The sequence below is a fragment of the Plectropomus leopardus genome, chromosome 16, assembly GCF_026936395.1.
Source record: "Plectropomus leopardus strain MGB_pleo_1.0 chromosome 16, ASM2693639v1, whole genome shotgun sequence".
Lineage (NCBI taxonomy): Eukaryota > Metazoa > Chordata > Actinopteri > Perciformes > Serranidae > Plectropomus > Plectropomus leopardus.
In genome coordinates, this window is record NC_142191.1 from 15,651,309 (window position 1) to 15,664,105 (window position 12,797).

Here is a 12,797-nt window from a genome sequence, read left to right on the forward strand (position 1 = left end):
ATGCCCACCTTGAACAGGCAGTGTAAAATTGGCCATATTTATGCTCGGCTGGACCATCTACCACAACAAGAAACAGAGAAGCTCGGATAACAACACACACAGAGGTAGCTAGATTTCATTACTTGCTCAGGATGCCGTAACTCCACTACATTCAAATAGTTCTTTGTTGCTGTATTAGTGTTCTGAATGTCATACGCTGCACCTTTAATGCCTGTTTATATTTCAGAAATCAGCAGTAAATCCTCAGGGCACATGGTCATTAAGGGTAGTTTTGGGTAATTCCTGGCTTTCCTGAAAGAGAAACCACAGAAGCTGCCTCTCTTGCTACTGTTTCACCTTCTGCCACTTTTGTGGATACCTGGAAACAAAGGAGGAAGTATGTTTTTCTGTGTTTATGGACGTTTTTTGATGCAACAGGCCACCTGGAGAGACTGATATGATTTTAAGTATGGATGTCCTCGCCATCCCAGACAGGAGGTCCAGTCTGCTGCACTTGAATGCACCTTATTGCATTATAATACTCTTCTAGTCTTTGGGTATCCTCCAAATAGTCTTCAGCTCTTTTCAGTCTCTTCCCCCTTTGACATCCTGAGTGCCCAGCCAAAGAGGATCTGCTGTGTGCTGACTCTCAGCAAAGGATGAGCGAAGACGGCCAAATCCTGACAGAAAAACTTATTCGCTGTCTTGATTGAATCCAATGGGATTATTGAATCAAAATCCAACATGCTTAATTGCCAAGATGAATAATGCAGAAATGGAGACGGCAGCTTGAGAAATTATGGATGTGGAAAAAGAAAATACAGGCAAAGAAAGTAATCTCCACACAACTTAAAAACAAGGTGTCGGTGTTGTAAAGATTTTCACTTTAATGCTTCAAAGCCCCACACTGACAAGTTGATTTAAAATAATCTTGGAAACTGATTACCTTGAAAAATTAAAGTACATATGTATATAAACCTTAATTTATGTTAACTTTATATCTAAGTATTATGCTTATTTGAAATTTAGCTATATTAACTTAACTTTGTGAAGTTGTTGCAACCGAAAAATGACGAGTTAAATGACCTTGTTATCTTAAGTGTTAGCAACTTCAGTAAACCAAGTTGGTCTGACGTAACTCGATCATGACAAAGAAAATTTTGGCAATGATGAAGTTTGTAGATCTGCAAGTTCTGTTTTGATAACATGTTTAATAAAATACAAATATGACTGACTAGTTTGCAATCGGCAGAATAAAAACACAGTAAACTAGATTTACTGAAGTTGCTAAAACTTAGAAAGACTGATTTAATTAAACATGGTAAATATTACTAAATTTTAAATAAATTTCACAATCAAGATTAATAGTTATATGTACTTACAGTTTTCAAGGCAATGGGTCTCCTACATTTTTTAAGTAAAATCAACTTGTCAGATTTTAGAGTGCAGTTTTACTGATTTCAGCCTGTAAAATGATCTCTAAACCAAAACAGAGGTGAGGCTTTACGAGTGCAAATATGTGCAGTTATTGTTGTTTTCATGGATACAAAGATCTTATGTCCACAGTTTTTGTCCTTGTATGAGCTACACTTGGCAGTGAGAAGAGCATTTCACTTTTTAAAAGAAAAGTCGATGATCTCCGTGTGGATTTGTCAAGCTTGGATCAATCCCACATAAACCTAAATGACCCCAGGCCTGCAGTGATTTATCACACTCTGCTGCCTGAACGATGTCCACAAGCCTTTAGACTCACTGGTGCAAGTGACTGTTACATAACTGGGAAGAATTAACCAGACACAGTCACACCCTCATGCTAAAACAATCTTTTCCTCTCTTTTCTTGAAAGAAAAGTTTTTCTCAGAGAGATTTTCAGGTGTAGAAATGTTAATGCTCAGATGAAAAGCTAAAAGAGGCAGAAGAGTCCAAGTCATAGAGAGCTGCTGAAATATACTGTATGCACCTACACTTTATTCAAGCTCTTGAGGATGCTTTTCTGTCTGCCTGGTCTCGTCAGCAGCCATGATGAATCAATCACTCTGTCAGGCTGAGGTATCAAAAGCTTCCCACAAAACTCTGCTGCCACGGACCCACCGAAACGTCTGGTTCCTGGCTCTCAGTGCCTGGTAGAGAGCTCCCTCTCCAAAGCACTCAGACTCGGGCTCAGACCCAAACGGGTGCCCCGAATTTAGCTCTGTCATCCTCCCTGCCAGGAACAACGGACGGCGAATGCTGGAAAGTTTTACCTCCTTAATGTTGACACTTCACTTTTTGTAATGGCTTTCCAGTCCAAATGGGACAATGACAGCTTGTGTAGAGCAAACAGCACAAGCAATTCACATCAGGGAACAATGTGGGACGGCTTTGCAAGGCGGGGGATAGTCTGGAGCCTAAAAATGTGATGACAAAGCTGCAAGGCAGAGACTGAAGACCTCCATTCAAGAAAGAGTCATATGACAAGTATGCAGAGCTTGGGTATCAGATTTGCTTGGAGGCTAATGACAGGTATTAATCTTTCTATGCAGGTGTGAACGCTGTCGAGCACATGGTTTCCTGCCTTTTTTTTTATCTGACGCACCACACAGCCCTGTCAGATGAACTCAGTACCCTCATTGCCCTCACTGGATGAAAACTGGATTTTATTTCATATCATTTAAGCACAACTTTTAGCAACCTATTACAACTGTTACTTTATGCTTCTATGTACAACATAGGCTACATTATATATTTGTTTTAGCTAACTATTTAAACTCTGTGCTATGCTATCCATTGCTTTTAGCTTATTAGTTAAACTGCAAATAATTTAGTTGAAGTTAACTAGTTAAACTGTATATTCATTACTTTTAGCTAACTAGGTCCAACTGTATCCAATATAGATGCCTATATCTATCTACCTATCTCTAGATCTATATATCTACATCTATATATATATATATATATATATATATATATATATATATATATATAAAACACATACACACACTTTACGTTTTGCTGACTAGTTCAGTTGTTCAATTGTATATCCATTAGTTTTAGCTTACTAGTTCAATTGCAATTTTAACTAACTAGGTGAATTGCATTTATGCTATCCATTATTTTTTGTTTATCACTTTTTTCAGCTGACCAGTGCAACTGTTTATCCATTAGTTTTAGCTAACTATTATGACTATCAGTTAACATTATTTTTTGTTCAACTGTATTGATAACTTTGTTAATTACTTCAACTGTAATGTTATATCCATTAGTTTTAGATAATGGGATTAACTGCTGTTTATGGATCACTTTAAACTATCTATTTGAACCATTTATCCATTACTTTTAACTAACTGTATATATTTCTCTAAAGTTTATATAGTCATTGGTGCTAACTGCAAAATATTTTTCAAATCATAATTGAAAGTAGTGAAGTGTTACAGGACACAATATGTGGTTTCTTTTCTTTATTTCAATGAAATCGTTTTGTTTTTTGTAATCAGTCAAGCTATTCTACAATAATGTTCTGCCTGGAAACTGCAGAGATACTGTACCTCCTGGGGTTCAAGTATCCCATGCTGGCATCCATCCAACCAGGATACATCCATCTATCAGTACTTTTACACAAGTAGAAGCTAACAAGTCTGAAGAATCTGAATATAGTTTTTGAAGGTTTCCATCATCAACATTGTTATGCAAGAAGAAAAATAAATGCCTCTGTGTGTGGTGATGCTGACCACAATTTGAATCAGTAAAAAATACAGTATGTGATGGGCACGCACTTCCACCGCTTATACACCAACAATGAAAAAAAGGATGTGAAACAAAGCCACATGCGAGCCTCATTGCATGCTTGTGTGCACCCACTGAGAAAACCACACCAACAGTTGAGCTCGTGTTTCTTGGAGTTTGTGTGTGTGTGTGAGTTTGTGTGTGTGTGTGTGTGTGTGTGTGTGCGGAAAACTAAACAGAACAGCCTTCTTTGTTGAAATTGAAGGTTCTTTCTCACACTGATCAACGTGTATTTCTTTTGGATGATGGAGACTGACAATGGGATAAGCCAGAGTTGAATGCATTTCACTTTCGGATTTTTGCATGAAAATAGGATTTTAGTAAAGAAAAAGTAACAGGGAGAGGGGAGAAAGAAGAAAGACCTCAGAGAAGAGTTTTACTGAGTCCCAATATTTTCCTTTCTTCCCTTCCAGAGGTTAAAGAAACTTTATCCTGAGTCAGTTCCATCTTTTTTTACGAGTTGTGGAAGAGGGAAATAATTTTTGGCACACCCGAACTTTTACAGAGCAAAAGTAGGCAACATTTACACAAACCACCATCTTATAAATGGAGAGACTTCTGTTTTTTTAAAGGCTGGCAATGTCTCTCAAATGAAACTAGTCAAGTTTGTCTGCTTGTATTTACAGCTCTGATAAATTTGGAGAAATTGTCTGTCGTCCTTTCCAAAAGTGGTCTGAAGTCAGCTGTCATTAGTCTGTCTGTCTATGCTCCCACACGCTCTCTGCTGCAGCTGCTTTCTGCCACATCAGTAGTTTTTTGATATGCAAGTCCCAAAAGGCCTGTAGGTCAGATTTAATAGTCAATATCCATGTAACAATAGAGTCAAAATATGCCAATATATAATAATTTGCAGATGATTTTGCAAAGTGTAAATCAAAACTGTTTAAACGACATGCTTTGTGTTTTATTGATTTGTTTAGTTACATAATTCAGTTATCTAATCCCAACCAAAATTATGTATAACTTAATAAAGGATGCTGATTCCAGTCTCACAACTGGTCAACATGTGCTTGAACTCACAGCGTCCACTGAAAACCAGTTCACCTCTACATTATGACACCATCTCCAGGAAAAGGGAGAGATCTCTGGAATGTGAAATTCCCACTGGCAAACTGGTCAGTCTTAATCACTGACAGGAAGAGCAGAGACACTTGGATGACGGGAGATGAACCAGCTGGAAACTATTTGTCGAGTGAAAGTTAAGTCCTTGATATTTCTTTGAAGGAAACCTGCTTTTTGAACTTGAAACTCACGTGTGCTGCTACAGCCTTTTAAAATCGACTGTGGTTGTATGGACAAGGAGGTGATGATCTTTTGAAAGTCTGTCTGAGCCAGTGCCCTGAATGTACAACTCCAAAACGTTCATCATTTGAAATTCACTTGATAATAAAGTTTTTTTTGCAAAGAAAAGTGTGCATACAACCCAAAAGACTTTTCAGAACAGCACAGCAGAATACCTTTGGAAACACTGCCCTCTTTTGGTAAAACTGCAAAGAAGCACAGCAACAATCACAAAGTATACTGTCCACCAGGGTGACCACAGGTATTAGACACTTAAATTGAATGCTTTTTAAGATCTTTCAAGATGATTATTAACTTAATATATATGTGATTATTGGACAAATCAAAGTACCTTTTTCAAGTACTGCTGGTAAGCATAAAGGTAAATATATGTGGTCCCGTACAGAGGAAGGTTTACAGGAATATGGTTATTAGCATAGGTAGGTTAATTTACATTTTGTCAATAGGTAAGTCCAAGTATACCTATATAGACCGGTAATTTTAAATCTTAATGCCTTACTACTCAGAAAATGTGGTGAAAACCACTTACGCTTGCTTCCAAAGACTGTTGTTTTTCCAAAGATTTTCATTGACAAAGTTTCCAAACTCGTCTATGATTTTGCAATTTGACTTAATTTAATGGCCATTCACAGCATATAACACGATCAGAATTGCACAGTAAACTTAAGTCCAAATGTTAATCATTACTGAAGTGCCTTGCTGCCACGCCAGAAAAAACACAACATAAACTGATCAGTTTTAGGTAATAACATGAGTTTGTTGCAAAATGTTTTCATGCTTTAATAAAGATACTGTCATGTTATTACATCACATAAAGTCATCACAAAATAACAACAAACTTTTCTTATTATAACAAGATATTATTTATTTTGTAACATTTTATGTTTAAACTTATAAGTGATAATATTATAACATAATCACAGTCTGTATGACATCATATTGTGAAAATATCTTACTAAAATGTGAAAAACATCATTATAACAAGAAACTTTTCATGTTATTACGTGATACTGATCTGCTTTTTTTCTGGCTTGGCAGCACCACATTGCACACAACAAATTTCTATGACTTTTCCAAAACTTTCAAGAAGTTTTAACTAATTTTATGACTGTTGCAGACTTGGAAAATTAAGTTGTGAAATACTGTGACTTTCAGGTTTTCCATGACTGTGTGAAGCGTGTTTTTGTTTTATTTAGAAAATGAATGGTCTGTTTTTAACAGTTTTATTGGTATGCTGAAGCCTCTGAGCTGGTCAATGCTGTGACTACAGCAACCATGATTTCATCCTTTCTCTGTCGCCCCTCTCTAACTTAAATAACTCCCCAATAGCTTTCAATGCAAAAGCATCTCGCTGGATTATCTATCCCAGCATGCAGAGACAGAAGAATGACGCAACAACCATCCAGCTTGTACAATTGAAATCCTATAATTTTATTATAATACATCAAAAACATGAACTGCAAATTGTCTGATTTAAGTGCTACTTGCTCTGGCAAACACAAAGCTCACTGAATATGTGTTCTGGTTATCCGACACCAACTTCACATGAATGCAAGCCAATATTTGGGTGTGATTAGCAACAGCCAGCCTTGTTGTGAAAGGTGGCCAATTTGTGCGCTTGATAAAAGTATGGAGGTCGGGATAAGACCTGAGGTAAAAAGCACTTGCAAATAATGATTTGCTTCAATGTGTGTGTGCAGGGTAATATGTTTGTCATTAAGACAATTTAATCTGTACTGAGTTAGGAAATATTTAAAGTTAATTTAATCAACTCTGATGCAACATTTGTAATTCAAACTGATGTTATTCTGAAAACAAAAACATCACCACTCAGATACTCCATGCAACTTTAAAGTGAACATTATTTGCAACTGCTGTTTGACTCAAGTCCAGGTCAGGACGAGAGGAGTTATCAGGGATATTTGAGGACTGGATTCTACTTTTTGGCAGTCTGGAGACGCTCGCTCACATTCTCCCAGTTGATGACACTCCAGATCGCCTTAACATAGTCCGGCCGCACATTTTTGTACTGAAGGTAGTAGGCGTGCTCCCATACATCAATACCAAGGAGGGGTATGAGACCTGAGGGTCAGAGAAGGAGACAATTACCCTAATGGTTCAATTTAAGCTCCCTCTACCGACACCTTTTATAGTATGTGCACTAATACTAACATTTTGTTTAAAATGGGTGCTGAAGGCAGATCTACTCTTTCTACCTGGTTGATAAATTTGCTTTTCGCTTTCTCCAGCACTGATCGCACTTAGTTGACTGATAATAGAGCAGTGCAAATAAGTTTAGAGAAAGCATTAGAAAGCTTCAGTCTAAAATGTTTGAGCCTCATTCGGACCTCGACTCAAGTGAGCGTTGTGCACCAAAATAGGCAATAAGTCCAAAAACTGCACACTCTATCATGTGTGCTCTAAAACTTTCACTATGCTAATGCTAAGCCGCTCCACCTGAGCAGCACTGCTCACGCACGGCAGTGTTTTTGTCGTCGATATGTGTTTTCCATATAAGACAGCGACTGTCTTTCATATGAGTGACATATCTAATCTTGCTGCCCAGGTTACATTTGAACCTCAGATTTTAGGCAAATAAACAGACAGTAGAGGAACGTAAAAACACTTCTCCACTGACAAACTTTGCACTGATACAAGTCAGTATCGTCAGGGTCAGACATTTTAGAGGGCATAAACATGACAACAACATTTTTGAGTTGAGGGGAACTTCAAATATAAAAACATATTGTAGAAAGAAGTCTCCATTTCAAAGCTGTTTTCAACTGACCTGTAGTTCCTTGCAGGGGATCCTGGTTAGCACAAGCAGCGATACGCAATCTTCCACTCTCCTTGTCGTAGCCCAGCCAGCCCCATCCCGAGCCCTGCACCGCCACCGTAGCCGCCGACATCTTCTCCTTCATCTTCTGGAAGGAGCCAAAGTCTCGCTTGATGGCCTCCATCAGCTCCCCTACAAGAAAAGACACAGACCCGATGCTACTTCAGGACAATACTGGACAATAAAGGGGAACACCACCAGAATTAAGAATTCCAGTACGTTATTTCCCTGATGTAGGAAAATTCAGTCAATATTTATGGATGTGAGCTATTATCTCTCAACACCAGAAACCACAGAAGTAAGTCTCAAACTTGTAACTTCCCTATTTTATGTTGTGCTGGACAAAGTCATGCGTGATTGTTTTATAGACTTCATACCTTTGACGTCACAAATTTGAGTTTTAGCACTCTAGTTTGTGGATTTGGGAGAGTTGTTCATGTTTACTTATATTTTTGGACTGTCTTAGACCATACGAATAACATGTATGAATTTTGAAAATGGGCACTGTTCTCCTTTAAAAGCTTAAATGCAAAATCAGAGAGCACTTAAGGTAAACTTAATTGTGTACATATTTCATATGTACACAATTAACTGAAGAGAGATGCCCTGTCAGTCACATACTGACTGGAATTCATTTCTCCTATTTGCATAAACAAATAAAGAAAAATGTATTTTTAAGCAAGCTGCATGACTTGATTTTTGCTAAACGATGTCTCCATATAATCTGTTGAGGATGCATTTTTGACCACTAGAGGGCAGAATGACAAAAGAATATAATGCACAGCGCTGACATACCGCCAGCTTTACAGGTTGTTGAGACACTGGCGTCATATTTCTGCCCACCTGATGAATATATGATCAATATTCGTTTCATACTGAACTTGTGCTGTAATTCAGTTGGTGCTTCACAAGCCACTCATCGACTTTATTCTCTGCTGTTTTGTGTTGGGATGGTAATATATATTTTCAGCCTGTCCAAGCTTGTACACTGGGAGTGGCTATTTTATACTGGCAGTTGTTGAAACTAAAAAATAGAGTCATTGTGAGGTCTAATAACCCTTAAACAAGGATGTGCAGAGTTGGCTGTTCACTCAAGATCAGTGCTACTAGCAACCCTATCACAAAGACATGTGTCCCTTAATGCAGGTTTAAGTTAACTACAAAACAAAGCAGTCTAGGAAAATTAGGAGAGTACTGGATGAGTTTCTGCCTCACCCTGTGGCTCGCCTCCACCATTTGGAGAAAGGTTTGTCCAGAAGATAGTGTGGTTAATGTGGCCTCCTCCATTAAACTTCAGAGCAGGCTGGAGGGCAACCTGTGCCGTCACATCTCCTAAAATACAAGCAAGTGAATATAAAGAAAAGTTAAGAATAAATTTATGGATGTAAGGAAACATACAAATGATTTCCTGACATAAAATTTTACCCTGAAAGACAAAACTTAGATCAGAACTTGATACATTTCTTTCTTTCATGTGAGATTGTACCCTTTGCTAGTGCCTCCTTATATTTTTCCTCTGTGACGTTGAGGTTGTTCACATATGTGGCATGGTGCTTGCTGTGGTGCAGCTGCATTATCTCTGCGTTGATGTGGGGCTCCAGGGCGCCATAGTCGTAGGTCAGGTCAGGGAGCGTGTGCTTCTGCCTCGATGCAGCTACCTGGTTTATAGTTTGGCTGAGGCTGGCTGCACACCTGGAATAAAGCAGAGGTTAAACTTTCCAGCCATGCAATTGGTGATAAAATTCAGCTTTAAGTCAAGTTTAGAGTAGCCAATTCACATCTATGTACAGGCTATGACTACTAGTTTTACCCCCAGAGGTCTTCAATAGTCAGACTTAATGGCCAGGATATCAGTGACTACTTACTTTGCTTTTTTACACATTATTTAAGTTTATTTTTATTTTTATATTTATATTTTTATTACCTTTATTAATGTTCTTTCGGTGATTATTTAATTTTATTATTTTTCCTTATTTAGCTATTCTTATTGTAAATTTGTACTGCAAGGGATGATGGGACAGGGTGGAATTGAGAAAGGTTTACAAGTTAATCTTTTTTTTTAAGAAAATGACTGATCTCTATTTGCTCTTGTACCACCTTGTTGTATCAATACAAAATCAAAATATAGGGTGGCTAGGTCAAAGGGTGGCTAGGTCAAGTCAGTTTTAGTTATTGAGCAAATCTAAAAATAAAAACCACAACAGTGATTCACAAAGAGATTAAAGAAAACAAAGGCGCGATCAAATAAAAACAGTCATCAATAAGAGCATGCTATTACAAAAAGCATACAATATCTTTCAATGACAAAGTCATAACACCAAATAAAGCATTGCATAATTACATAAACTTCAAATTTAAAATATACGGGGGGTGTTGTTTTTTTTAAAGTAGTCAACATGAAAGGGAAACTTGGCATATGGCTGAGAATTTTTTTTCTAAATATATAGAGACACTGACCTAACAGTGGTGCGTGTGTGTTTAAATTGCACAATATTAGTCCAAGATAGCCTGGCACAAGTTAGAAGTTTGATAAGCTTTGAGCAGCTGGCTTATAGTGACCCACATTTCTAGTATTGGTTGTCTAAATACAATGAATTAGGTGTTTCGATATTAGCTGGGTGTACTAGAGGCTAGTTTAGGTTAGTTAGGTAAGAACAAGTGTGACCGGATATAATAACAATAAGTTAAAAATTCAGTTGATAGTAAGGCAAATCACAAATAAGTGCTGTACTTTGCGACAATTTAACAAAATTATTTATTTGGTGCGCCACAAGCTAATCTGTACTGCTAAACTAAGTTAGCTCACGTTAGCTAACTGTTAGCTCAAAACAAACAACTGCCTCGCGTTCATGAGCAACACGCCACTGGTTAGGTTGGCTGTCCTACTTCTCCTGTGCTCTTCTAACAGCATAATACCACTAAACGTTATGTTGATATCAGTTTTACCTGCGTATTTGGCCAGCTCTGCACAGCATGTTCATATTAATGCTAGCGTGGAAGACAGTACAGAGTAAACCTCACGCTGCTATCTGCCCTTGAAATGTGCAATTTCAACTTGACAGAGCAGCCGACCGTACCATTATCATCTCGCGGGGGTGTTCACGACAGGGGGCAGGCATTAAAGATAAACCTCAACCGCAAAATGTGTGTTTAATAAAAGCCTTTCCTCTTTCCAAGGATCTTGACCGGTTATATATAAAGACATATCTAATTAAAGTGGTATATATCGAAACATATTGCAACATAACACATTATCTTTTTTATCCCTCCCTCTTCTATTACATTTTTTTCAACTCACCCTAAAAGTGCATGTGAGTGCAGCTGAAGTGATGTTACAAAATATGTTGTAGAAATAATCTGCTACATGTAAATATATTATATTGTATTTCCGTTTAGAAATACGATGTGATACCATCCCAAATATTCCTCAAGAAAATAGCATAAACTGATAATAATTAGAAATAATTTGTACCAGTTGGCTGCAGCATTTATCATAATTATGAAAACTAACAGAAAGTAAAGAATCACGTGAACGCCTCTTCTTCCACATTGGACGCAATGCCAGAGATCGTCTACTTAAGGTAAACGAGTCACTCAGAAACAAATAAGGCTTATTTTCCTTTCTTAAAAACAATTAAAACGAGAAAAAGAGATACAGAACAAGTCAGGTAACCGATGTACAAAGACATATATACATGAGAATGTTTTTAGCAACAATGGTTGAACTGATGCTACAACATAATCAGAACACAAAAAGAACAAAAAAGGTGTTGTTGTATTGAAAATTAAGAGAGAAATGGGGTTTTCTAAACCAAAAGGCTACTCAAATGTTTCTCAATGGCTTTGCTGACCCGCGTGTAGAGGGCATTCCTACATAGCTAAAATATATAAAGTAACAGAATTAATATTTTATTCAACATATATACATTTTATTGATTTTTTAAAATATGCAACCCCTTTGTAATCACCAACATTTTGATCAGGCCTAACTGCAGTGGCCAAAAAAGTGGCCAAAAAAGTATCCAGATCCTTTATTTAAGTAAAAGTACCAGTACCACCCTGTGAAAATACTCTGTTACAAGTAAAAGCCCTGCACTGAAAATGGTACTTAAATAAAGGTAAATATAATGAGGAATATATAATTAAAGTATGAAAATTTGAAGCACCCAATTCAGAAAAATCTTCCTAAAAAATTAAAATTGTGAAAAAAGAAAGAAAAAAACACACCCCAATCCTCAAATTATACCCCCCCCCCCCCAAAAATTATACTAAAATAAAACAAAACCCTCCAACTTTTTAAAAATTGTCTAAAAATGAAAAACAAAACATTCAAAATATCAAAATTATAAAAAGTAGAGAAAAACATCACAAACTTAAAGAAAGGAAGAAGGAAAACATACAAAAAATAAACATATAAATTAGAAACAAAATTGAAAGTACCCCCCAACTCTATTTTTTTTAATGGAAAAGAAAATGTTTATCAAAATAGTTGTTATTAATTTTCTGCAAATCATCTGATTGAATTATAAATATCATATTCATAAACCCTTCTTATGTTTATATGCAAAAAAAACATAATTTATAGAAGCAACTGAAGTTGTCAGGTAAATGTAATGAAGTTAAAAATAAGATAAGATAAGATAATCCTTTATTAGTCCCACAGTGGGGAAATTTCCAACATTGCAGCAGCAAAGGGATAGCAAAATAGCAAGATAACTGTGCAAAATAAACTATATTAATAAATAAGTACAAAAACGTGCAGGATGAAGATGAAGGAAATAAGCACAGAGGATAACATAAACAAACAATATATACAGTATTTACAACGCGGAGAAACTCAACAGTTAAATAAAGAATGTTCACAGTTGCATGGGTGAAAGTGAAAAATACATTTCCTTCTGAAATATAGTAGAGTAAA

At 36.7% G+C, this 12,797-nt stretch overlaps 1 protein-coding gene across 1 annotated transcript; it reads right to left on the bottom strand.

Annotated features, from left to right (window-relative positions):
• Positions 1-6,450: 6,450 nt before the first annotated feature.
• On the bottom strand, positions 6,451-10,982 carry sod2 (superoxide dismutase 2, mitochondrial). The gene is made up of 5 exons (XM_042512608.2): positions 10,826-10,982; positions 9,366-9,571; positions 9,095-9,211; positions 7,832-8,011; positions 6,451-7,125 (listed from the first exon to the last, which is right to left on the bottom strand). Exons 1-5 carry the CDS (start codon positions 10,858-10,860, stop codon positions 6,980-6,982), a joined length of 684 nt encoding a protein of 227 aa, XP_042368542.1. The 5' UTR covers positions 10,861-10,982; the 3' UTR covers positions 6,451-6,979.
• Positions 10,983-12,797: the final 1,815 nt, after the last annotated feature.

Excerpts from the sequence above, each read along its gene's own strand:
- sod2 (XM_042512608.2), bottom strand. The coding sequence starts at position 10,860 with ATGAACATGCTGTGCAGAGCTGGCCAAATACGCAG. Across the intron at positions 9,572-10,825 it reads AGAGCTGGCCAAATACGCAG|GTGTGCAGCCAGCCTCAGCC; the intron begins GTAAAACTGATA and ends GCTTTATTCCAG. Across the intron at positions 9,212-9,365 it reads TAAGGAGGCACTAGCAAAGG|GAGATGTGACGGCACAGGTT; the intron begins GTACAATCTCAC and ends CTTGTATTTTAG.